The sequence below is a fragment of the Mustela nigripes genome, chromosome 12, assembly GCF_022355385.1.
Source record: "Mustela nigripes isolate SB6536 chromosome 12, MUSNIG.SB6536, whole genome shotgun sequence".
Taxonomy (NCBI): domain Eukaryota; kingdom Metazoa; phylum Chordata; class Mammalia; order Carnivora; family Mustelidae; genus Mustela; species Mustela nigripes.
Genome location: NC_081568.1, coordinates 90,006,114 through 90,033,122, shown reverse-complemented (window position 1 = coordinate 90,033,122; position 27,009 = coordinate 90,006,114). Strand labels below are relative to the sequence as shown.

General features: G+C 37.8%; 1 protein-coding gene across 1 annotated transcript in view; it reads right to left on the bottom strand.

The window, feature by feature from the left end:
- Positions 1-27,009, bottom strand: part of ZSWIM6 (zinc finger SWIM-type containing 6) — a 192,644-nt gene that overhangs the window by 38,279 nt on the left and 127,356 nt on the right. Inside the window, exons 4-5 of the mRNA XM_059417938.1 lie at positions 14,582-14,730; positions 11,193-11,343 (exon numbers count right to left, since the gene is read on the bottom strand). Of these exons, the coding sequence (XP_059273921.1) occupies positions 11,193-11,343; positions 14,582-14,730 (300 nt within the window). The remainder of the gene's footprint in view (positions 1-11,192; positions 11,344-14,581; positions 14,731-27,009) is intronic.

The window sequence follows — 27,009 nt, the reverse complement described above, 5'->3', positions numbered from 1 at the left end:
GACTGCTAGAATGAAAAACAAAGTGTTATTATGCATTATCTCATCACCTTATTTTAGGCCATGAGAATTCACATTATTGTCATTTTACAGATAAGGAAACCAAGGTTCTCTCTAAGATAGGGGAGCTGTCCAGGGCTATACAGATAGTAAATAAGAGGATCAGAATCCATACTTAAGACCATCTGACTCCAATAAATCTGTTCTTTATATTCCAGTTCAAGGTTTTGAAAACTGAAACAGTCTAGGTGAGCTTGTCTCTATTCACCCCTCTGAAAAGGCATGCTTTGCCTGGGTGTCTTACATTTGAATATATGTTATAAAACTGACACAGAATAGTGACTGTGAATACGAAATATATTAGCTCTATCTTCAAAGTTTTCTGAAACAGGTCCTACACAATATTAACTTCATTTCTTCAGTTCTCTTAGGCAGTCTCGGGCTACTTTTTATTTTCCCCTTATTCACTTTGTTTCCTAACTAGACTATAAGCTTCTAAGGACAGTGCCTACCAAAAGGCACTGTAAACAACAGCTTATTGTTAATTGAGCTGCTGTTTTGCTAAGGTACTCTATCATCCACCAGCCACATTTAGGGATAAGTGCTTCTCTGAACCAGCAGGACAACACAACAACTGGCCATGGAGAATACCAATTCGGGATAAAAGATCATCAGGAGCCCTAACAAAAAATAATCAAATTTACCAATAGTTATGATTATGGAATACTGATGAATACACTTTAGCACTACAGTTGTGTAAGAATCCCCAGAAAAAAAGGACTGCAGTAATCGGTCATATCAGAACTGCAATTTTATTCATAAAAACAGTTTCTTAAAGCATGGACTTTTCTATGGAGTTTAGAAAGAACCTGTGATGGGTGCCGAGTTTCTTGGAGAACAGAATGTTTCATTTTGCTCTAATTCATTCTATTACTGAATTAAACTCTGATGTATTGGTCTTGACAAGCGCTTCATGCTGATGGTATTGTGTATGATAGTATAATCACTCCCCATGCATTTCCCACTGGCTGGCTGATTAATGCAATAGATTACCTGCAGCACTGATGGCAAGGGGGAATCATTGCCCTTCTGTACTCTAAACTGTTTGTATTTCAGTGTGTGCGTGTGCGTGTGTGTGTGCACGCACATGCGCACACACGCATGCAAGCGTTCAGGCATACACAGGCAGCCATGAATATCCACCATGGGAGGAGAAGGCGGGATGTCAGAAGGGGAAGAAAAGAAAACTGAGGACACAGTGAAGATGATGGCCTTTCAAATACTGTTTTCAGTACACCAAAAATAATCACTTCCTAAGGCTTCCAGACAGGTATTTAACACTACACTTCAGTTATTCATTCATTATTTTACTCACAAATATTTTACTATATGCACCAACTACATGCCAGGCACATATTTTCCCCCACCAACTATATGCCAGGCACATTTTTCCCCCTACATGTACAGGAAAACTAACGAAAAAAAGTGTCATTTTCAGTGTTCTGATCAGTGTACAAGAAGGGAAAAGGGGTGTGAGTTTATCACATGAACATTGATATAGAGATGGAAAAGGATGACTCTGGAATTAGTTTAAATGTACCAAAAAGACAGCAACTGACAAGATCATTAAGTACAGCGAGTGGCTTAAATGGTTTCAAAACAAAAATCTCTCAGACTAGATGGTCTACCTAGGACATAATGTTTAAGTAAGAGCATCCTCTACGTATGATCAGTATGTATGGCAAACAGGTTGCTGAACATACTAATGTCATCTTTAAATGTCTACATGTTGGATGTCAGACTTTTGTGGTCTTGGCACATTCTGAAAGCATTCTTCCTAACAGGATTTTCTTCCACTTCCAAGCTTCTATTTGACCCAAGTGCCCTGTTTACAGTCCTCACATCCAAACCCCTTAGCCCATGTTCATCCACAAGAGAGACTAGCTTCCAATCTAAGCCATTTCAAGGTTGCTAATAACTTAAGTCTGATTCCTGACTGATGAATTCTTACTCTCTCCTCCAGGTTTGCCCAAGCAAATTTTGAAATTTAGTAAGATACCCCAAAAGGAAAGGGGCTGGGGAGCACAAGGAAGGGTCAAGAAGGTATAGTTGGTCATGGTTCAAATTTACAGAGTTTTGGATTTCTCTGTCAAAGGTTAACTTTGTAAGAGAAGACAGAGCGTTGGAAGTGTTAGCCACATTTCAGACAATTACCATCACTACTCTCGGTTATTCATTTCTAGATCAGAGCCCGAGAAAATAGCCTAGAAGCCAGACTTCAATACTAACTCATCCAAACAATTTACAGCAGAAGGCCCCTTCCTGTATTTTGCCAGACAGCATACTATTCTCATTCCAATTTAGGATTTTTTTTTTTAAGATTTATTTATTTATTTATTGGTCAGAGAGAGAGAGAGAGAGAGAGCAAGCGAGCAAGCGAGCACAGGCAGACAGAGTGGCAGGCAGAAGCAGAGGGAGAAGCAGGCTCCCTGCTGAGCAGGGAGCCCAATGTGCGACTCGAACCCAGGACGCTGGAATCATGACCTGAGCCAAAGGCAGGCGCTTAACCAACTGTCCCCCAATTTGGGATTTTTAAACACTAAAATATTGTGCAGTTGTTAGATAAGCTTATAGCAGCTTCACAGAAATTCGCCTGCTATAAATCACTTATCAACCTGTCTTCTCCTTAAAATAAAAAATTACTTCTACAAGTAAGTCATTCTTTAGTAGACCTCTAAGAAGAGCAGCTATTTAAAAGCCCACTGAAGACAGTCACAATCAGGCATGTACTTTTAATCTCAGAATCCTTTGTCTTAGAGAAATCTTAACAGAGAACTTAAGTGTCAAGTGATAAAAGTCACTCTGTCAGGATTGAGAGGACTTGCCTCCCCCACCCACACTCTCTTCCTCCCTTTCCTTCCAACCTCAGGGGTTTCTATGAGGCACTGCGGACCCCCTGTCTAAGAGACACCCATTAATCATTTTCCTGGGTTCTCCTGCCCCCTCATTAACCCACCTAAGCTTGAATCAACTACAAAAACATTTGTAAAGCACCTTGCTCCATATGATACCCACAGAGAACAGCCTAAGTGGCTGCTTCTGTCCTTCCTTGGCTTCCACCTCTTTCAGTCTAGCTCTTGGCATCTCTGATTCCCCATGAAGCCCCTGGGAATCTCAGATGGCTTAAATGAGGCTTCTCAGACCTCGTTAATTTTTGTATGCTGCCACTTCAGCGTAAGAAATGGTGAGAGGAAATTATCCCCAGCCTGTCCTTCCTTCATTCTCATTCTCTCACTTCTACCACTCTAGTGTGATGGTGCTCTCTAGAGATCCACAATCTAGCAAGGAGGCTGCTCCCTCCCTCAACGACAGTTCCCTTTGTGGCAGTTTCTTGAGGGCAAGTGCACTACTAACTCTTAGGAAATGGGAAGAGAAGAGAACTTTCCTAAAATTGCTATAAGGAAGAAAAGGATACTTTATATCAATACTCTGACACTCCTAACAGCCATTACTCTGAGAATAGTTACCTACTACCAATGGACACATCTTACAAAGAAAACAAAACAAAACAAAAAGTAATTGGAACCCATTCTTGATGCAAATAATGCTGCCAGCATACTACATATACAATAAGGACACTAACATGTACTACAATGAGTCATAAGGCATCTTGACTCCTAACCCAATCCCTATGGTCTATATTTAGAATAAGGTTTTATAAAAATACACAAGGGAGTGATCCCTGAGTGTCGTTACAAATTATCCAATTGTACACCTAAACAACTTAGAGAATGACTATCATTAGGAATCTCCAATTGGTTAGATAATAGGATCAAATGGTCTGTAAAGATCTTTTTTGATCTTGATAATCTACCACTTTCTGCTAATATTTATTTTAAAAATTTTCCTCTTTATTTCCACTTTTTCCTCACAAAGGGGTACTGAACAGATAATTAAACCCTAGCAGCTGCACTCAAGAGGATTGTGGATAGTTCTGCACAGGAAGTAAAGAAATATGCATTCTCTCCTTTAGTTAACTTCTGACCCAAACTAGAAATTAATTCTGCCTACTTAAAGAAACCGAGAACAAGCCCCTCTTCCGTTCCCCACAGCAGAGCAGAACCCAAAGGTTTCTGACCAACAAACACAGAACTCTCAGTTTTAAGAGACAAGAAGCAACAGGACCATACCACGGAGAAAAGAAACCAGGCCCAGGTAATGAGGACTGAGCAGCAGACAGGCGTTCCGAGAACACGGCTGGATAGAAGCAAAGCCTCCAGAGCAACACAATGTACGAAGCCTCCTTATTGAAAGGGAGCTCCAGATAATAAGGGGGAAACCACAAACTGAAACAGAAATGTACACCCCTATTCCAGAGCAGGCCTGCCCAGACCAAGTGCAGGAGGGAGTCTGCAAAGCTACAGACCACATGACATAAATAAGGGTTGACAGCCGTGTTATCACTACAGCCTGGTAGAGGCTGGGTCAGACACCGGAACCTAAGGGTCTCACTGGCTCCTTTGCAAAGGAGCCTGGAGAATAAAATGAAAAACTGACTGTAACCCAGCTGCAGTATGTACGGCGTGTACTTTGTGAGAAGCATCCATTTATTCTGACAGTTCTCAATCAATAGCATGGACTTGGCTCTTCTACTAATGTGGCTTTTTTAGACTGAAGTCAGAGAGTACCTAGAAACACAGATGAGCACCCAGAGTAGGTAAACTCTGCTGACTACCACCATTAGACCCGGAGGACCCCAGGTGGGCAGACCAGGCCATGCAGCTTTTCCAGGGCTTATTGTCATCTAGGTGACCTTCGCCTTGCCCTGCTCTGCCCTGAGCAGAGAGACTCCTTAGACCCCTTAACAGAAAGGCAAATTAAATCAAGTAAGGATGGAGTCCAGTTTGGTGGTTTAGTCTTTGAAGTCACTGACCTGGGATCAAATTCCTGCTCTGTTGCTGTGACCTCAGGCAAGTTATAGCTGAGGCAGTGTACTCAGATTTAAAATTCACAGTAATAATTATACCTATTTCACTGGATTGTTTTAAGAATAAAAAATATAATGCATGCATTAAGTGCTTAGCATAGTGCCTGATAAATTAAGTGCTGACATCTATGTTATCTTTACTAGCTGGACTAAAATGGGAAATAAAAGACAGCAAAAATCTAGATCCTGTGTCTACTCTCTCTCCCTCCTTACCTCCCTTTGAAGTAACAACAAAGGACAATAAAACTGGACTGAGAATCTTTAAAACAACACTGTTGATCATGAATTTGAACGTTTTATAGCCCTCCCCTATTGAGTTAGTTCATCCATGTCTTTGTTCATGTTATTCCTTCTCACTACTTCTTCCCTACAACTCACTTCCATGAACCATATTATGTATGTAAATATGTAATGTGTAATGTACACAATATGTACATAGTATGTACATAAGATGTAAAACCATATTAAATACCACCTGTACAAGTATTTGTACTAATATGTGAATGAATTACCCTGTCACAGTGCTCCTCAGTTCATTCATACCTATTCTAATTTCTGTCTCCTGATGGTTGCATCTCTCTACCGCCTCTTAATTATAAGTACCATTACTAACAGTAAAGTCAAACACTCAAATACATCTTACATCTATTCCTCTGGACATAGCAAGTGCTTAATACATACTGAGACAGAAACCACAATAAGACTCTGGGAAAGAAGGGTTAATGGACTTTTCTAAAATTGCTATGAGGAAGAAAAGGATACTTTATACTGATGCTCTGGCACTTCTAGCAGCCACTACTGTGAGAATAGTATCTACTACCAATGGACACATCTTACAAAGAAAACAAAACAAAAGTAACTGGAACCCATTACTGGTGCAAATGCTACCAGGATACTACATATACAATAAGGACACTAACATGTACTACAATGAGTCATAACACACCTTAACTCCTAACCCAATCCCTGTGGTCTATATTTAGAATAAGGTTTTATAGAAATACACAAGGGGGTGATCCCCAAGTATATGAGGTTTACGTGTTAAAGTGTATTCTCTTTATGCCCAGGAAAGACAAACTGGTAGGTGAGAAGCCATTCTTTTTTTTTTTTTTAAGGATTTTATTTATTTGGCAGAGAGAGAAGGATCACAAGTAGGGGAGGAGGGAGCGGGGGGGGGGGGGGGGGGGGGGGGGGGGGGGGGGGGGGGGGGGGGGGGGAAAGCAGGCTCCATGCTGAGCAGAAAGCCCGATGCGGGGCTCGATCCCAGGACCCTGAGATCATGGCCTGAGCTGAAGGCAGAGGCCTAGCCCACTGAGCCACCCAGGTGCCCCGGTGAGAAGCAATTCTTAATGTGGGGTTCGTTAAGTTTATATCGTTTACTTAGAGCTACGAAGAAGTTCCCCAACTCTGTGCCTGACATCGTTTTGCTGCAAGAGGGCTCTGGGAATGGCTGTTTCTCCATGGCACCAGCAAAGAGAACACAACTTATGTGGCAAACACAATGGAATGCTCCCTATCTCTCACAGAAAAGCAGTTACTCCTCAGCCATTCACTAACCACCATCAACTTCAAAATCTGGTAAGCCTAGATTTGAAATTTATCATATAAACCAAGAAGCAGCTCTGAACCATGGTGAAATTACTTACACCCTAATATGTTGGGAGATGTAAGGTGGCATTCCCCAGAAATTTCTCTACAATGACCCCCAAAGCAGAGTCTTTGGAATCTTATTTCTGTGCACAAAAGCCTTTAGAAATGACTTAGAGCATCACTGGAAATGTGTGACTTAAGCATGTGAGCCCGGAATAATGAGGATGGGTAGAGAAGAAGTCCACAGAGATGACTACCTATATCAGAGATAAAGCTAGAACAGTGTTCTGAGTCTATGAAATAGGTAATTTTTAGTGTTTGCAGTAAATCTGGTTTCAACGGATGGAATGAGGGGCTAAGTTCTCTACTGCTGAACAAAGATTTTCTGTGATTCCAAGTACCCTGAATCTGTAGACCCACTCAATCTAACACTCTACAAGGAATATTACCATTGTTGCTTAATAATAGTGGTTAAACTAACCTTCCAATGGAATTCAAAATAGAAAGAAACTTCAATGGCTATGTCTGCTCACACAGAGTTAGGTATCCATATTAAAAAAAATTTTTTTAAGTGATCTCTATACCCAATGTGGGACTCAAATTCACAAACCAGAGATCAAGAGTAGCGTGGTCCACCAAGTCTCTGAGCCAGCCTGGCACTCCCATAGCAAAACCTTTGAAAAGAATTCCGAGAGGTAACACCTTGTTCTTGTGAACCGAGTGAGCACAGCTCAGAGCAGCAAGGCTCTTGCAATGAGAGCCCAGCCTCTCCCTAAAAAAACCAGGGTTTACATGGGATAAGCAAAACACATGGCTCAGCTGAGAGAGAAAGTTAAGTGTTCAAAATTTTAGGGGGAAAAAAACCCCACATTATGTAATACTTGAAAATGAGAATTTAAGAATTTTTTCCTCATGAAAAAGCTGTAATTAAATCTTATTTAACTGTTTCCTCTAATGACATCCATTTTAATTAGGTTTTAATAGACTGGCAGCCACAACCTATAGTTTTATGAAGCAAAGTAAAATTACAGTCTAGGAAGACATTTAAGGAAAGAGACTCATCAACACAGATGAGAGGTTACAATATATCCCCTCATCCCTAAAGACCCCCATGGTAATTAAGTGTGCTGAACAGACAGCCATTAGGGCTAACAGTAGGTGTGCTCGCCACCAATCAGCACTGGGTTATTCTTTGAAATCAAAGGGTTATTGCTGTGATCTGCTTTCTAGAAAATTTGCATGTCATGGAATAAAGAATGCAAGTAAAGAGGTATGGGTTCTATAGTGCCACCAAATCTGCAGCATCTGTCCATGCAATGGGCTGTCTTAACATTTTAAGGTATGCATTTTCTTATACTGAACATGATACAACAGCACTCATCCCGAGAAGATTGCTCTATGTTTCAGAAAATGAACATCACATAGAAAAAGCAAAATTAATGTATGAAAAACAGATTCATGTTTAAGAATAATGTCTCTGCAAATGAGATGCACTGAACAGGATCTTTAATAGCATGCATCTCTATTTATTTCATACAACATTATGAAAATCAGGGAATAAATCACGAAAATCAACTTAGACCAAATGAGTATCATAGATACTTATTTTAGAAAAGAAGAACTAAGTATAATCAATCCCTTTGTTAGCCAGAGGATGGAGAAAGGAATCTGGCCTGTTGCTACTTTGTATATACTTATTCAAAAGAGAGACAAAGTTATGTGAATATATACTACTTTAAAAACTAATTCCAAAACATCAAGGCTTAAATTTTAATAAATCAGATACACTCCATAAGTTGAAAATATTGGGGAGGGGAATATCTGATCCTCTCAAAAACTACCATTTTGTAACCAGGCCAACAATCTGATGACTCCAAATCTCTCCGCCAAGAAGCAGTTTCTTGGCTAAGATACTCTTGTACACTCTCATCAGATTAAGGCTTTCATGCCAGGACTCTTTTTTTTTTCCTGGTGTATTGGCCATTGCCAGAAATGGACCCATCGAATTCACCAGTGCTAAGGAGTTAAGCATCTGAGATTTAATTTAACAGTTTCAGCTTTATTAAGCTGTCACAGAGCGGCCCCACTTTGATAACAGTAGCTGCTCCAATTATGGCTTGGTTTAGGGTTGACAAGTATAATGATTCATTCGTGGCACATGAGAAGCAATAAAAGGTTGTTTTGCATTACAGCTTTAAAAATGTGGGCACTTTTTTCATTTAATTTGTCACTTAGCTTTTGCTAAGAGGACATTTAAATTGCAGTAAAAGGCAAATGGGGCTTTTAGTTTAAATGTAATCCCCATATTTAAATGATCTGTAATGGTGCAGTGTTGGAGTGGGAACACTATTGTCTCACAGTGGGTCCTGATGGTGACATGTGACATTTGTATTCAGGTCCTGTATTATCCATGTGGCTAAAGGGCTTCCAATTTCATTTCACAGCCAGAAGCCTGCAGAAAACACCAATTAACTTGCAGATCCCATTTGCCGACAAAACTCAGCCTCTTCTCAATGTCTGGCATCTGGCAGTGCTCAGCATTTAATTCCAAAGCAGAGCCTTGAAGCAATGTGAGCCCTGTGCAGGGGCACAAAGTCAAATTCTCCCATTTTATTAAGAAGCAAAATCCTTTCCTTTTGTAGTCCAGAAGCAACTTTTAGTTAATTTTTTGGTGAATGAATATTAAGATATGATAGCTACTGTTACTTCTACATGGGATTCTTTGTAAAACTTAGACTCCATTAAAGTGGCTAGTGACCTCTGCTTGCCATCAGAGTACACAAGAGAATTTATAGCAGTCTAGTAATGATGGGGTGGAGGGGAGGGATGATTTGTGAAGAAAGAAAATACAGGGCAAGAAGATATATCCATCCTAGACTGAAATCAAAGAACTTGTATAATATAAAGCCTGGCCCATAATCAGAAAGCAGTTCATCAGAGGGTATAACTAGAATCAGCTGGTAGAAACTTCTACCTAATGAGAATTATACTTTTGATTGAGAGCTAAAGTACATAATTTTCAAAACCAACTTGGAAAAGTGAGATGGGGCTAATGGATTAAACATGAATGGTGTTAAGTTTTATTTAACTATATCACTTGTACATTTTTGGATACCAAAAAAAATATTAGTCAGCACTTTCTTCCTGATTAGTTATTTGTAATCCTAAATTCCTCCAAGTACCAAAGCTCTTTAAATTTTATTCATTTAATATTAATCCAATACTTTTTCTTTAAATGATTCACTTTATTATAGTTTTTTTTTTTAAAGGTAGAACTTTTGAATGTCATAAATCAACTAGTCAATTCAATTTTACCACAGAATTACAAAACTGGGGAGGGTTTATTTAGGAAAGTGTTATCATTCAGTTCTACCACGCTTAAACATATCCATTACACTTGTGTCTTCCCAACTACCATACTGTGCTCTCAAACACTCTTCCAATACATTGAAACAAACTACTATAGTTAGGGACTGATCTAAATTTGACCAAGTTATTATAAGATAATTAATAAAAATATGAGGGGAAAGGCCAAGAAATATCTAACATAGTTGGCAAGTAGCAGACATATACATTAAAAAAGAAAAGCTGTCACCCACAGCAAGCTTCTGAACACACATCCTATTAATTGCAAAGAGGAAACTGATGTTCAATTCTTTGCCAACTTGTGGCATAACCCTAGATTAGTCAATATCATCTTTTGGATGATGACTCCTAAACTTCCCTGGAGTCCAGTTTCCTTATCCATAGAACAGTTCACATCAAAGGTCCTTTCCAATTATTACAATCATGTGTTATATGCACAAACAACAGTTTCTCTTTGTCCAGACTTGACATCAGCAGGATATGATCTATTATCAGCCAAGAGGAAAAGAAGGGGAAGGTATCAGGAGTTCTACTATTCAATTTCAATGAAACTAGGATCTCCTAGTAAACATATTGGTAGAACATTTGTCAAAAATTCCATCTGTCACATTCTTAATAGAAAGACAATTTAACAAATGCATTACTTGTTAATTCCCTAGCAATATACACTGGATAAAAATAATCATCCACCCCAAATTTCCCAGTGAACCTGACTACTGGATTTCTCATTTCTTCAATCACCTGCTATATTTCTATCTTTATTACAGAGATTTAGGAAGCAATAAAAATTATAGTTTATCTTTTCCCTTTTGACAATCAACAGTTCATCTAAGTATATAATAGTCAAAAAATAAATGTTCAAACTACTTTTGACACTTTTAATGTACTCAAAGGGGGGTAAGAGCCAAATTTTAGCTCAACTAGGTACAATATTCTTCTAGAAATGAGTAACCAGCTCTGCTATACAAAATACCTATTTTAAAATAAAATGGCTTTCTTTTTCAAATATTTAAAGGCAGATTTCAGTGCTTGCTTTCCTCAAGATCTGACCATTTCCCCCAAACCCTCCCAAAATTATTTCCTGCAAATGCCAGCCCAAGCCCTCCTTCTTCTAACCAGTGTCTAATGGCAGTAAGTTCATAAATGAGTAGCTCTCCCTTCAGCAACACTCCGGCCATGTGCTTTCAACATTCAACCATGATCTTTACCCATACATAACTCAATGGCAATCTGTCAGGAAACTTGTATTTACCCAGCTCATCCCAGAGCTGCCTGTATTTGTCAGTCATCGCAGTGCCTTGTTGCCTCCAAAGTGACAGACGAGGGTCAGCCATGAATTGCTCTGTTATCAACGTCAACATGCGGGCCCCATTTGAGTCCCTCATCTTCAACATTTCCCGCACCTGGTGGGGGGAAAAAAAAACAGACCTTTAGAAAAGTGGTCAAATATGCACATTAATACAGGAACAGACCACTTTCTTTCTTTCTCTGGAGTGTGAGGCAGTTAATTCTTGATACCAGCCTTCTTTGGCAAACAAAAGTTGTGAAAAACTGGTCTCTATCCTAAATGACAATTTAATCAGAGAATTTACTGTTAATTTTTTAAAATTATATTTCATAATCCAAATGAGGAAAAGAAATTTGGTTAACTTTCCAATTACAAAAAAAAAAAAAAGAAAGAAAGAAATTTTTTGCTAGCCCACAGAAAAACAACACCAAAATAAATCATCTGGCACCTTCCTGATTCTTCCAAATGATTATACTTACCACTAGAGTAGAAAAGCCGAAAGCAGTCTACTGATAACTCTTCAGGGATATTCTCAATTGAATGGATAATGTTCTTAATAATAGATCTGTCTTACTGTTTTTAAAAACCTGCTTTATTGAGACATAATTCACATACCATACAATTCACCCATTTAAACTGTGCAATGCAATGTTTTTTAGTTTATTTCCATAGTTGTGAAGTCCTTCAGTTTTTGAGCTAAATTACAATTTCAGTAAGTCCTCACACCAAAGTTTTCTGACAAGAAGAGCAATATCATACTTTTATATTCACCCCAATGGGGCTGTGAGAGGAAATGGACAGTGCTGTAGGTTAAAGAACTCTCTAACCCTAACTGAGCAATCCAGGAAGCAGAATTATAACCTGTGACCTAGCAAGCTAACTCAGCTTCTCAAGCTGGAACTTCAAGCTCTGTCCATTACTCTGGAGCCAAATTTCCCAAATTTAAAAAAACAAGGGGGCGGGGGGAGAAACACAAGACTAAGTGTCCTTATAGGAAACTGTAGATAAATCCACCCATTCCAAAAGTGTATACTGCTAGGTGTTCAGCAAACACAAATCCCAGCTGAACACCACACCACCAGTTCTCCCTATAGGAAATGACTGGAGCAAAGTCACAAGCAGCAGAAAAGGAGAGGGGATCCTTTTATTCAAGATTCTATGTGAAATGCAAATCAAAGAGGAAATGGCAGATACTCAATAATGCAGCCCAAACCTCAAGATCTACTGATCCTGTATCAGGCTTTAACTCTGACAAGTAATGGAAGTCCATCACAGGCTTCAAATGGGAGCCCTGCAGAGAACCCCAAAACACTTCTACACTAAATCACAAGTGTTGTGCTTTCCAGGATTATTTCAGTAATAATCTTAAGAAGTTTTTTTTTTATTTTCAATACGGAAGCACTAAAAAGTCATGAACAGAAAAAGACTGAGAGGAAGAAAGGGAATTGCCATTTACTGGACATCACACTAGAGAGTTTTATAGTTATACTTATCATGTAATCTTCATAACAACCATATAAAATAGACCAGATTATAATTCCCATTTTATGAATTATAAAAACCATGTTTCAGAGAAGTGTAGTAACTTGCCCAAAGGACAAGAGGAATCTCTGGGATCAGGGCCCAGATCTGTCTTATCTCTAAAAGTTATGCCAAAAAATTAAAAAATAAAAAAGTTATGCCATTTCCAAAATTAGATGATGCTGTTACTTCATGTGGCACACATAATGTGTACATCACATGAAAGGATAAAAACAGCAGCTATAGGCCAGTCTAATACCTCTTTTACTTTGCTTCCACTAGGCCAAAGTGTACTATTCACTACCATGAGAATCTGTGAAATACTTCCTGTGTGTCTAAATACACCAAACCTTTAATACTCCCACTACATCATGGATGTGATTTAATATTTAATTTCCTGATACATTTCTAACCTATTACTCAGCAAAAGCAATGAAAATAAACACTTCACTGTTAAGTATATAAACCATAACTATTAAGCAATACTCGAATACATCTACAGTCTAATAGTAATTAATTTTCAGATGGCTGACTAACATATTTCAAGAGTTTGATGTACCTGTGAATTACCAAAGAATGATTAAATCATGTGTGAAGTAGTTTTAGTGTAAGATGTATTGTATTAAATCTAATTTTCAGAAAATCAGCAATCAATACATAGTAAATGGGATAAATCTTTAATAAGAGAATACTGATTAACCAAAATACACTATTTTCTGGCCATAACCAGTAACAGAATATACTCTAATTCTTCAGAGCTAAATAATAATTTTTTTATTATTATAAATACTAGAAAAGCTGTTTAACGAAAGTGTCAATGAGTTATGAAAACTATCAATTATTTCATCCATTAAAACCAATCTGAATCCATTAGTCATATTAGTAGCTGTACCCCCATGAAAAGACACTGACTTAATATTACTAAAAAAGCATTTTACTTAGTATTTAGAATTGCGTTTATGGTACTAAAGGGTCTGTATAAAGCAAGAGACACAGCCTCTACTCACACAGAACTTATAAGGAAGATAAGCCTGTTTCTTAGGCCATCAAATTTTGGTGATGAAAATTTAACATTTACCAAGGCCAAAATCATGCGTTAGACAGCATTATCATTTAATCACAACATGAGGAGATATGTTATCAATAGCTAATTTTATAGATGAGCAAACTGACTTGAGTAACTTGTCAAGGTTCATACATTCAATAAGATTTAGAGTTTAAATTTAAAGCAAGGGCTTTATGATTCCAAAGTCCATGCTTTTGAAACTAATTTAAATATACTGAACATTATTAAACTAAATATATAATGTCATATGCATGTATTAATTGTACAAAAATAATTATGTAAAATTTACAGACTATGGATTGGAACAAGAGACACTTCTCAACTTTAAAAAAATAAATAAATAAAATAAAAAGCCCTAAATATATAAAGCACATTTTAAGGACTGTATTCAAAGTTATGCTCTACTTGAGAACATTAACTAGGAAAACTAAAAGCTTGAAAATATGGTATTTCTAATAATATTAAGCTATTTACTTTTGAGTTTGGAAGTTTTTCCGAAATTGTATAAACTGTTACCATTTTTAGTAATGGGAAACAAAAATGTTCCACATCTTGACTAAGGATAGCTAAGTAAATTAATGCATTACAACATAATAGTTTCTAACTGGTTGATTAACTTAGATGCTCTTCTTTAAAAAAAAAAAAGAAAGAAAGAAAAGAAATAAAAAAGAAGCCTTTATTCCATTGTACACATCATCATATATAGATATGATGTATCTATATATGTATATATTTAGAATATTTCTTAAAAAAAAAAAAATCATACCTTTGCAAAGAGCAAATTAAGCTGCTTCCCTGATCCGTGGTACCCGCCCTGGGAAAGGAACAGTTTAACCTGTTCTTGAACCTGCTCTTCATCTAAGTGCCAGCAGTTTTCATCATCTATACTAGCACCTGCTGTTGGATCAGGAGCACCTAGAAATAGAAAGAAAAAATAACACATATGCTAGATAAAAACTCTGTGCTAAAGGGCTCTGATAATAAATTTGAAAAGAATTAAGATTCTCCACTTTTTGCCTACACACTTTTTAAGCCAACCTCAATTTCAATTATACATACAAATTTATGACTGAAAATAAATATAAAAATCATTCTCTTATTTCCAGGATTTTCTTGATTTGTGCTAAGCTAAAATGCGCATCACTGCAGAACTGAGATATTTTAAACTAAACGTTTGGAGAGGAGTTTACAAGTCCTCTAAAGAATAAAAAAGTCACAAAAATGTCTCATTGTAAATACATGATGTTTATAAAGCTCTACTATGTAGGATATGTTAGGAAAATGTTTTTCAAAGACATGAGAAAAATGTGAAACCAAGTGAACTGAGCAGAGTATTTTTCTCTTTACTATGTTAATTCAAGAAGCTTTCACTGTTATCTGCTGCCATATAAACTACATGCTGACATAGTCTTTAGTTGCAGAAAACTGAAGATTAAAAAGGGAAATCAAGCCACATGGGAACAGGCAGTGCAGCTGTTGTACTAAACCAGGTTGTAGTATCACCTTGCCAAACTGCGTAAATATTTTATTGCTGAAGTACACACAAAAGATAACAGCCATGTCATAAGCCCTGTGTGTAAACTACCTTAGAAATTCAAAAATTATCCAGATACTTAAGCAGTAAAAATTAAGTTTCATTATTTATTTTTTTAAAATGGTATTTAAGGCCTGAGATTCATAAGAAATATTAAAAAATTTAAGTCTAAAAACCTTTCATCAGTAGTGTTTAATCTCACCAACCCTTAAAAAATACATTTGTTGGGGTGCCTGGGTGGCTCAGTGGGTTAAAGCCTCTGCCTCTGGCTCAGGTCATGATCCCAGGGTCCTGGGATTGAGCCCTGCATCAGGCTCTCTGCTCAGCAGGGAGCCTGCTTCCCTTCCTCTCTTGTGATCTCTGTCTGTCAAATAAATAAATAAAATCTTAAAAAAAAAAAAAATACATTTGTTGGGGCACCTGGGTGGCTCAAGGGGTTAAGCCTCTGTCTTCGGCTCAGGTCGGATCAAGCCCTGCATTGGGCTCTCTGCTCAGCAGGGAGCCTGCTTCCCCATCTCTCTCTGCCTTTCTCTCTGCCTACTTGTGATCTCTCTCTCCCAGTCAAATAAATTAATAAAAATCTTAAAAAAAAATACATTTGTTTAAGTCCAGCTGTACATTGCATTTCTTTTCTTCTAATGATCTAAGAATGAACTGGCCAAGGAAACAATCACTTAACATCTGCATAGAACCAGTGTCCATTAGTCCCTAAGAGGAGAGCAGTGAGTCTGTGACTCTCCCTGGAAAGGTGTGCATTCATTCATTCATTCACTGAGCCAACATATTTATTGAGTGACTCCTGCTAGACTTGAGAATGAAATGATGTGCAAAATAGACAGAATTCTTGTCCTCATATATTTTACCAACAAATTATTTTTTACTAGGACCAACAATAACAAAACAATTTACATCAAGCCCAACATATCTGTATATATGAGTGTTTATGTGATGACATCTATTATCTATTTTTCTGAAGCAAAAGTATGATGAAAAAAGACCTGACTGTAAGTGAAAGGGTCTGATATTCTCTATTATATTTTTTAAAAGGGCTTACAACTTTTAAAACTGATTTCATAACCCATAATGGGCTGCAACCCACTATAAGAGAAACACTATTTTAAGTGTGTGAGATAAGTATCAATCTAGTAATCACACATTTAAATATATGATAAAAACTGCTCAAAGGAAGAAGCCAAAATGCCAGCAGACTGTATCAGAAAGCTCTCACTTGGCCATGGATTGCTGGAGTAAGCACACCTTGAGGAAATGGAAATTGAGCAGAGATTTAACTCAAATAGATTAGAAGTTAAAGAAAAAAAGAAGAGAAAGAGGGTTGCCACCAAGAAAAAAGTGGGACGCCTGGCATCTGCCTTCCACTCAGGTCATGATCCCAGTGTCCTGGGATCCAGCCCCACATCAGACTCCCTGCTCAGCGGAAGCCTTCTTCTCCCTCTCTCACTCCTCCTGCTTGTGTTCCCTCTCTTGCTATGTCGCTCTCTGTCAAATTATAAATAAAATCTTAAAAAAAAAAAAAAAAGGAAGAAAAAGGAATGAGTCTGAATGTGAGACTAAGTAAGAGCTTAGGCAGACATCTCAGGAAGGAAGGAACAAGGAACATGGATGAAATAAAAGATAGTGCACATCCGTACAACTCAAAAGTAGAGGATGAAGAAAAGATAACCACAAGACAATCCTGAAGAAGGGCTAGCCCTTGAGAGCCCTGGCCAGTGGGAGCTTAGTTTTTTCTTCCCTACGCGTAACAAATGGGAATTCCTAACAAGGTCATCCAAAGAAGAAGAATGAAACACCCTAGACAGTAAAAGATGTTTTCTCCTAACGTGCATCAATTTCAACATTCCTACAATAGAATATATTCAGCCATAAAAACAAATGTGGGTTATTTCCTTTGTACTCCGATGGAAAAATATCCAAGATATACTGTTGAATGGGGGAAAACCAACCAACCAACCAACCAACCAACCAACCCAGGCCGAAGAGAAGGATGCATAATATATCTCCCCTTATTATAGTGATGTTTTAGAAAGAGCCTGTGTTAGTATTTCCTTACATATGCATAGAATGGGTAACCTTGGTACACAAGGAAAGAAGGCTCTTCACTGAACACCTTTCCATATTTTTAAAATTTCAGAACCACGTGAATATATTTAAGTACTAGAAAAATCTCTTTCAAGTGTGGAGGATAGGCTAGGAAGCAGAAATACATATGAGAACAGTGAGAATGGTATATATGCAGAGTCTGTGTGAAGGATGATGATGGTAGCTTGAAAACATCACTGAAAACTAAAATGGAGACTCTGACAGGAATTTAAGACAAAAACAATGCAACATGGTAATGAAGTGGGTATGTGAAATTTAGAATCAGCAGGATCAAGAGAGACATGGGTTTCTGGGTTAAACAACTGGATGAAGGGCGCCTGGGTGGCTCAGTAGTTGAGTATCTGCCTTCAGGTCAGGTCATGATCCCAGGGTCCTGGGATCGACCCAAGATCGGGCTCCCCGCTCGGCAGGAAGCCTGCTTCTCCCTCTCCCACTCTCTCTGCTTGTGTTCCCTCTCTTGCTGTATCTCTCTCTGTCAAATAAATAAGTAAAATCTTTTACAAAAAAATAAGAATAACTAGATGAAATACTGGACAACTCAATGACACACAGATCAGAGCAGGACCAGGTTAGGAAGGATGGGCAGTGTTTAGGTCCTCAATTCAGTTTCAGACATAGTGAATTTGAAGCACCTTTCAGACAGCGAAGAAAAGGAGAAAGGACTTCAAGTAGGGAACTGGATATTTACAGGAGGCTCTAAAGGAGAAGAGTACCTAAGACAGAACTTAAGGAAAGCCAACATTTAAAGACTGGGACAGAAACTGAGTGAGGAGGGCAGTGGGAATGAGTGACCTATGAGGAAGAGATGGAGAGACTCATTCTTCCAAAAGTAAGGCAGAAAAGGTTGTTCCAAGTAGGTACTAGGCAAGTAGGTAGATATTAAAGCTCCAGAGAGCGAGGATTATAGCTGCCCTGCTCACCACTGCTTTCTGACACCTAACTAATTTTTGTCTCTATCAGGAAATCAAGTAACAGAAATGGGGAGAACTATGTACATTCCTCCCGAAAAAAGGATTCCCATCATAAAGCAGTGACTGCTAAAACATCTTTACATACATATATCTCATTTTCTCCTCACAAGGTCCCCTAGAGGTGAGTAAAGATCATGATCCCTACTATTCTACAGACGGAGAAACAAGCTCATGGATAAAATAAAAGATAGGTCACTTCTCCACAGCCACAATGCCAAATCCAGTCTCCTGGATCTCTCCCCTGCTGAAGAAAACATCCCAGAACCTTGGAGCTAATGTTGCATCATTAAAGTATCGAAGCAGGCGTTGTTAACCCTAAATCAAACATAAAATTAAGGAAGGATACTGGGATGTTTGTAAGCATTTGTAGCACGTTTCTCTTTCACAGGAAGATCTAAGGCCACACAGTGCTGTGAAGAGTCAACTACCGGGGCTATATCTGTATTCCACAGGGACTGGGAGTCCCTAATCCAGCCCAACCCCTTAATTCTAGAGAGGGACACACACAGACACACACACATGCAAATGCACAAAGACAACTACGGATTCTTTACCTAAATGCATCAGAAGAGACTTTCCAAACAACTCCTCCATATGCTCTCAAGTTTCATATTTAAGCTTTTCCTACGATCTTGCTAAAAATCCTCCTGGGAAATCTGACACCTGCCTCCTTAACCTCTTCTTAGGGAAAATTCTGACAAGCTACTGATTATCCACTCTCAGTGTTCATTCTGATGAACTGAGCTAAATGAATTCAATTTCAATCCTCAAAGTGGTTCTTTCCCCCAATACTCATGACTTGTTAGTTGTTCTCTATTGGGCACTGAGGGTCAAGACCTACAAGGAATCCTATCCCAGAAGGACTTGGATTGGGACTGACTGTCCTATGGTGTACAAGAAAGCCTGCTACCCTTCAATGCATGGGTTGCAGCCACGTGAGACTTGACTTTTCTGTTTGCCACATAAATATCCCAGTATTTTAAGAAGACTTCAATTCATTTTAGAGAAAATTCCAGTCTCCTAGGCTTAAAATAGCAAAGGGGTCAACATCCAAATATTTCACAAAACTGTAGGATATACTCAACTCTTATTTTTTTAATGCTAAAAGAAAAAAGTTTTAGAAGGAATAGTCCAAGAATCACTTTCATTTGACTTGAATTATACAATGCATTTTTTTCTTAAAACCCAATAGTTTTAAAAAGTGCCATATTTTTAAATTTCATTAATGGATCATTTAATTTACACACATAGAGATTTTTGTTCTTGTCCAGGTGGGAAGATATCTAACAGCAAATGTATAAATACATGGACAATGTTTCTCAAGTTTTTAAGAAAACCAAGGGGTTTCTTCTGTTTTGATGTTTTTTGTGGGGGGAATATAGTAAGTCAGTGTTAGAATTAACATATTTCTTCAAGAGCATGGGGGAAGGAGGAGGCACTGTGGAGAGAAAATGCCCCACAGATAAAATTTTACAGCAAATAATCTGATAAAGCCTACACACGTGAGCTGAGAGTATGTGTGGGGTTTCTCATCCTGGATTCGAATTTGGAATCCTTTGGTTCTAGGTTGGGATGGGAAAACTACATGTCATCCAAACAAAACCAAGCTCCCCAGACCTCCATTTTCTCAAACCTAAAATTCTATAATGTAGGAATTAAAAAATTAACTAGGTGCTAAGGATTAGAAATCTTTTCCTGTGACTGTGTAGAAAACATCCTAAAGAATGCATACAAAGATAACTAGTTGGTAAATAAAACAGAATTTAATCTAAATACAACTTAACACTTTAGGAATAGGTGGTACTATACATTATAGACCAGGGAATTAAATGTCCACAATAATAACCTTCCTAAAACAGCATATTCACTTAGTAAATTTTAATACTTAAGTTTAGCTATTTGAATCCTAACATGTTTTGATTACATGCATGTAAGGGTGGCCTAGGCCTTGCATAAAATGTAGATTTGCAAAATTTATTTCTACTTGTTAGTGGCTATCTATAAACAAAGACAAAGCTCTCAGCATTTAGCTTTGAGAAAGGTATGCAAGAAAAACATCATTCGTGTGTTTATACATTTGCTATTAAGTATTCTCCAAGTTGGGCAGGAACCAGAATCTGTGTATGTAAATTAAATGGTCCATTAAAGAGTTTTAAAACCTATCATACTTTTTACCCTTATTTATATTTATAATTATAAATGCTGTAACTTTTACAACTGTATAGTTAATCTTTGTGAGCATTTTATTACCAAAGCTTAATTCTTCAAAGTTTCAAGCCTTTAGGGAAAGTAAAATTATCTGGTTAAAAAAAAAAAAATCAATCAATCAATCAATCAGTCAAACAGTTTAATTGTCTCTCATTCCCAGCTAGGGATGTATGAACTTCACTTACCCTCTTATATAGAAGAGAGCAAAAGGAGAATTCATGGACATGAAGGAACACTGTCCATGTCCTTGATTTTCCCTTTCTGTTAGTTGATCTGGTTCTGATTTAGTTTTGCTTTATCTCAATATCAAAACTCCCTAACCCTGGGAGTTCTCAAAATTAAGAGTGTATCAAAAATCTGAGGCACACTGTAAAAAAAAAAAAAAAAATGGATACCTAGGTACACTTCAGAAGTACTGAATCAGAATCTTTTGCCAGGGGGGTAGGAGAACGATTCCATATTTGGAGAGGATGTTATACATGGTGACACACTGTGCATCTTCATACTGGAAAGTATTCAGGCTCCAGTCTAATGAATAAAGCATATTTAAGACGCACCAAATGAAATATCTGTCTCTTGTCAAGGAAAAAGTTGCTTCTAAGTATTAAGCAGCACCAAACCCTTTTGCAAATTTTAAATTGAGAAACTGAGAAACATTCACAGCTGGCTTATGCTATGTTTGGTATGTGGAATTATTCACAGCTTTGGGTTCTAAAAGGGACCTTAATGCTTTCTTTTCTCTTCTTAATCTGCTGGAAAACAACTCAAACAAAAAAGAAATGAAAGGCTTTAGTTTACCTCCTCATCTTAACTGTGACCTAACTGCTTTAGCAATACAGTTGTCTAAATAATGTTCTAACCATTTATATCTATGTACAATTGGGTGGGGTTTTTTTGACTGGTTGTGGTTTTTTCATTTTTTATTTTTGGTTAAAATTTAATTATCAATTTCCATCTATAAAGGCAGAATGCAGGCAGGAGATGTCTACACTGTAGAGGTGATTCATTCAGCCTCTTTCAGGGGACCCAGAAGAATGCCACCTCCTAAAGCTTCAGTTAGCCCACTGTTAAAGCTAGGAAACGTTGCCAATACACCTATCTAACAAGCCGAAGGCAAAATCGTGACCTTGATCACTGGCACTGAGAGGGAAAAGGCAGGGCAGCAAACTTCAATGATTCAGACTCAAAAAAAAAGTCTTTCTTTAGAGAGGACAAGGATTTGAAGACTGTTGAAAAATAACATGCACTGAATACACACTTGAAAAGAGATTTACATTTTATTCTTCCTTAAACCCTAACTCCAAAGTAGTGGCCAATGCCTTCATTTCCATGTACAATATTTTGATAGCTCCAACACTCAGATCTTTCCTCACCTTCCATTCTCTGTGGTCACAGGTCGCAGTAATGTTACTGCGATGACAGAAGTGTGACATCCTCTCCAGGAGCTGTTAGAGGGCAACTCATCTTCTTTCTTTATTCCAGAGGCTACTGACAGAGGGAACGCTGGCATGTGCCGGCTGTGCTCCCTCAGCAAACCACCTCCTCCTCAGCTAAATGCCAAAGAAGTTAAGTATGTTGCACCATCATCAGCACAGATCTCAAGGGAATTCACATAGACCACCACAGGGCTTATAGCTCCTCCAAAATTTTCCTCTCATCTGACTTTATTTCTCATTTCTTTTTTTCCTTTAAGATTTTATTTATGTATTTGACAGAGAAAGATAGAGCAAGAGAGGGAACACAAGCAGGGGGAGCAGGAGAGAGAGAAGCAGGTCTCCCACCAAGCAGGGAACCCTATGTAGGGCTCTACCCCAGAACCCCAGGATCATGATCAGAGCCAAAAGCAGATGCTTAACGACTGAGCCACCCAGGTGCCCCTATTTTTCATTTCTTACCATCATTCAACTTACCTCTAAAGTTCAATAATAAACTATTCATGTATAGAAATAATCACATATTTTATATGAATGAAAAGCAGCAAAGTATTCGTACACTCTCCATGCTCATTTAAAATTTAGCATGTAAACAGAGTGCATAACAGGTAGGTCATTTTCTAGAACTTAGCTAAAAATGTATTATTTGGTACACAAACACAAATATTTAAATGCAAAGTTCTCAGAAAGTCTTATTTTTATATAACCCAACTCTTCAGATCTATTAAAAGAAATCTTTTGGGGCGCCTGGGTAGCTCAGTAGGTTAACATCTGCCTTTGGCTCAGGTCATGATCCCAGGGTCCTGGGATTGAGCCCCACATCGGGCTTTCTGCTTAGTGGGGGAAGCCTGCTTCTCCCTCTCCTTCCTGCCACTATGCCTGCTTGTGGACTCTCTCTCTCTCTTTCTGTCAAATAAATACATAAAATCCACCCCCCCACAAAGAGAGAGAGAGAAATCTATGATGTCTGCAAGCTTCAAGAATAGTTTGCTCAGATTTTAAAAGATGTTATTTTTAAAAAATGGCTTATAAATATTTTCCTCAAAGATCTACCACTGCCCTGAAGACTCCTGTCAACTGACTCATCACAATGACAGTGATAACAGCAATTCAGATTTACTTCTTTAGCCCTCCTGACCTTATGAAAGGCACATTCTTTATTGTCCATATTTTACAAATAAAATAACTGAGGCCTGAAGAGATTCAGTTACTTGCCCCCATTAAGAGAGCTGAAGAGCAAAGGTATTCTCACTCAGGCTAACTTCTAAGCTCATCAACACTCTTAAGAGTCTCTGAGTGAGAGGTATGAGAGACCCATTTGTGGGGGAGATGGGAACAAGCTCATGGAGCCAATATGGACAGACATAGGTCAGTTAAGGGACAGAGGACTGGTGAGAAACCTGATCACAGCTGGTAGCGATCCTCTGTAAAGCATTAAAGTGAGGAGTGTCAGAGATGACTACAGTGTGTGAGGGAAGGCAAGATTTGGAGGAGAAAGGAGAAAGAATAAAGGGTATTGGGCTAAAAGTAAAGTGGTTATCTCTGTGTTACCCTAGCAAATTCCTCATGGACTAGAGACGTGATTCCTCCAAATTAAGACACTTAAGTTCTAAGATCACTTCTCTTTTGCTGAAGTGAAGGGTTTTTTCATGTAAAGACCATCATGTATACATGATTGTGTATTCATTTTGTATAAAAAAGGAAAAAAAATTAAACTATGTTAGAGAAACATCTAGTTTTCATTAAAATGTAAAGTTAAACCTAGTAATTTCTGGAGGGAAATTGGGTAATAATTACTCAAAAATGCATGTACCACTTGTTCTGGCATTTCTACTACTAAGAATCTATTATCCAAAATTACTTGCATGAATTCACAAACACACACACATGCACACGCATAGAGGAAAGTCACAGCTGTCCTGTATATAGTAGGGAGAAAACAGAAACAACTTCAAAATCATTCAGTAGGTTAATGGTTAAATATACCCATACTATGGAATACTATATACATTTAAAACATGTTTGAAATAACATAAGCTATCCATCAGCTATTAAGAGAAAAAAGCAAAATGCAGAAAAAATATTTTTAATTGTTTTTTTAAAACTATGTATGTGTGTGCATGAAGAAAGCTGTCTCAAAGAATACAAACCGCACTGTCAACAGCAGTTGCTTTGAGGGGTAATAGAGCTGTTGGAAACTAAGGGAGGGAGCTGTTAGGAGAAGGAGCCAATGAGGATTTGTCTTTTTATCTTCATATAATTCTGTACTACTATACATTTTTTCAACATACTTTTTAAAATTAATTTAAATTTTCTCTAAGTTCCACACTGGTGCACTTTAGGACAGCAAATTCAATTCTCTCCTATAGATTGTATTTGCAAATTGTATTAATCACCAGTAGATCTTACCTTTGTTTCACCAACTGTCAATGCCTGACTATTGTATGATAGAAAGAATATGCTTATAATGACCAAATTATCTCCCTAGGATACTTGTAAAAACCGGTTGCTAATGCAAGCCCAATTACACTGAACATGACCATCCACAGGGAAACAAAAGGAAGAAAGATGTGGCATAAGGCCTCCATCAAACAACTCCAACTGTCACTTACTGCTAGATTCGAAACATGCATGTGTACAAAAATAAATCTCCAAGTTCCCACTAAGAACAAAATGGAATGAAAAATGAGTGTTACATTTTGTTTAACAAATTCTGAGCACCTACAGCTTCTTAAGTACTGTCCTCAGGGAGGGTACCAAGATACACAAGTCATAGTTTCAGCCCTGATGGAGTTTACAATCAACTAAAAATAAGGCACACAACGAACACAGGATTGCTGAATGGGTCTGCTTGTTTGTTTGGAATCTCTAAGAGAGCCTGAATGGACTGATACAGAAGATGGCTGGAACACAGAGGCATTTTGAAGTTAAGTTAAGCAGGAGTAGCAGGCATGAATGGAATTTGTGCTGTTGGTTTTATTAGAACCACACTCCAACAATTGAAATGTCTCATCAAAGACCAACAACACAGAAGTGTACACCTGGGTAGAACTACAGGAGGTGCACATATGCAACATGATACAAGTGCCTCATGCATCTCTGCAAAAGTATCACCACCACAGTCATAGAATCAGAGGTGGAAGAGATCTTACATGCCTTGTGTCAACTGCATCTGACACATGGATATATTGCTTTCACTTCTGTGACTGAAATGGTGTTTCTGGGCACATGACACTGAAGTCAGGGAGGAGTCTAGCCAACATTTGGGACTGGCCCAAGCTCTAGAAGTGAAAGGGTCAATGAAATGACCCCCGGCCCCACTACTGTTCCGAGTCTGGAACAATGCCAGCTGGTCATTGGACATTATACACTGGACACTGGACAAGGAAAGCCCCTCAGTCTGTCCTTTGTGGGAATGTGCCCAGTACAGCCTAGCTCACTGCGGTGGGGCGGCCCTGAAACCAGAGTGCCCAGGAGAAAAAGGAGAAGAAATACATGCCAAAAGTTAGAGGAAAGGAAGATGACCACCAACTCTGATATCACTCATCCCCCAACTGGTTTCTTCTCTCTTCTATGAGTACTTCTGGTTACCTTAAACATGAAGTAAACTCAGTTTTATTGTATTATTATTATTATTATTGTTATATATGTATATCTTATTAAAATTCTCCCAATGCTGTTAGAGAAGATCATGACCATTTTAAATGAGGGAAAAAAATGAGTTTCACCCAATGTCACTCAGGTAATACAGAGTAGAAACAAAAATAGATTCTAGGGCTTCAGATTTTAAGTTCAATGTTCTGTCCTTGATTTAGCAACCTATATAATACGTCTCCTTTAATAGGAAACATAAAGGACCAGAAGAGGCAGGGTTAACTAAGAGGATGGACTAGCACGTGGAAATCAGTAAATTTCTCGAAAAGTACTTAGCAAAGACACCAGCATCTTTTTTAAGGCTGTGGAAGCTGGGAAGTTTTATTAGAATATAAAACTAAAAGCAAACAATTTTGCTGGAAAACAAACAAACAAACAAAAAATGCAGAACTACAACCAGCAATCTCCTTGGAGGGCCATTAACATCAACTATCTTATAGCCACTATTTAGCCTATAGTAGTTAGTTTTATAATCTAATCAAAATCATGTGAGGGAAATTTTATGAAAACACAAAGAAATGCAAAAGAAAAGTCTACTGAAAAGGACTTTACTACTACAATAACTACGGCTATATTTCAACTATCTTCACTGAATCTGTGACCTTGGATATCACTAACCCATTCTCCTCTGTTTGTTTCTCTTGAAACTACTACAATTATAAATTTCTAATACCAAGCTGAAAAAGAAATTATTAGGAATAATGTGCCTGATATTTTCTTAAAAAAGCTTTTAATTCCTCAGGATAAAATTCTTGTAAAAATAAAATATTTCAAAATACAGTAACCCTACAGTGCCAACCCCCCATGCTGTCAAAAATCCACATATAGCCTTTGACTGCCCCAAAATCTAACTAAGAGCCTACTGTTGAGAGCCTTACCAATAATGTCAACAGTATCAACATGCATTTTTATATATGTATTATATACTATACCCTTACCATAAAGAAAGCCAGAGAAAAGAAAATTTTAACAGAAAATACATTTACAGTATGATACATATATTTACTGGGGGGGAAAAAAGGTGTAAGTGGACTTGTGCAGTTCATGTTGTTCAAGGGTCAACTGTAAAAAGGAAAAGCAACCAACAGAATTTTAAGAAGCATTAGGATATTTTCACAAGTAAAACAAATATCCAACTATCAACGTAGTTTGTAATTACTTACAAATTAATGATTTTCTTCTAAAAAGGACTTGGATAAGCTTAACTTCTTTAGCTTTAAGATACCTTTTAAGATAACTGAATCTAAATCCTATTCTGACTCTATTTATCTAGCCA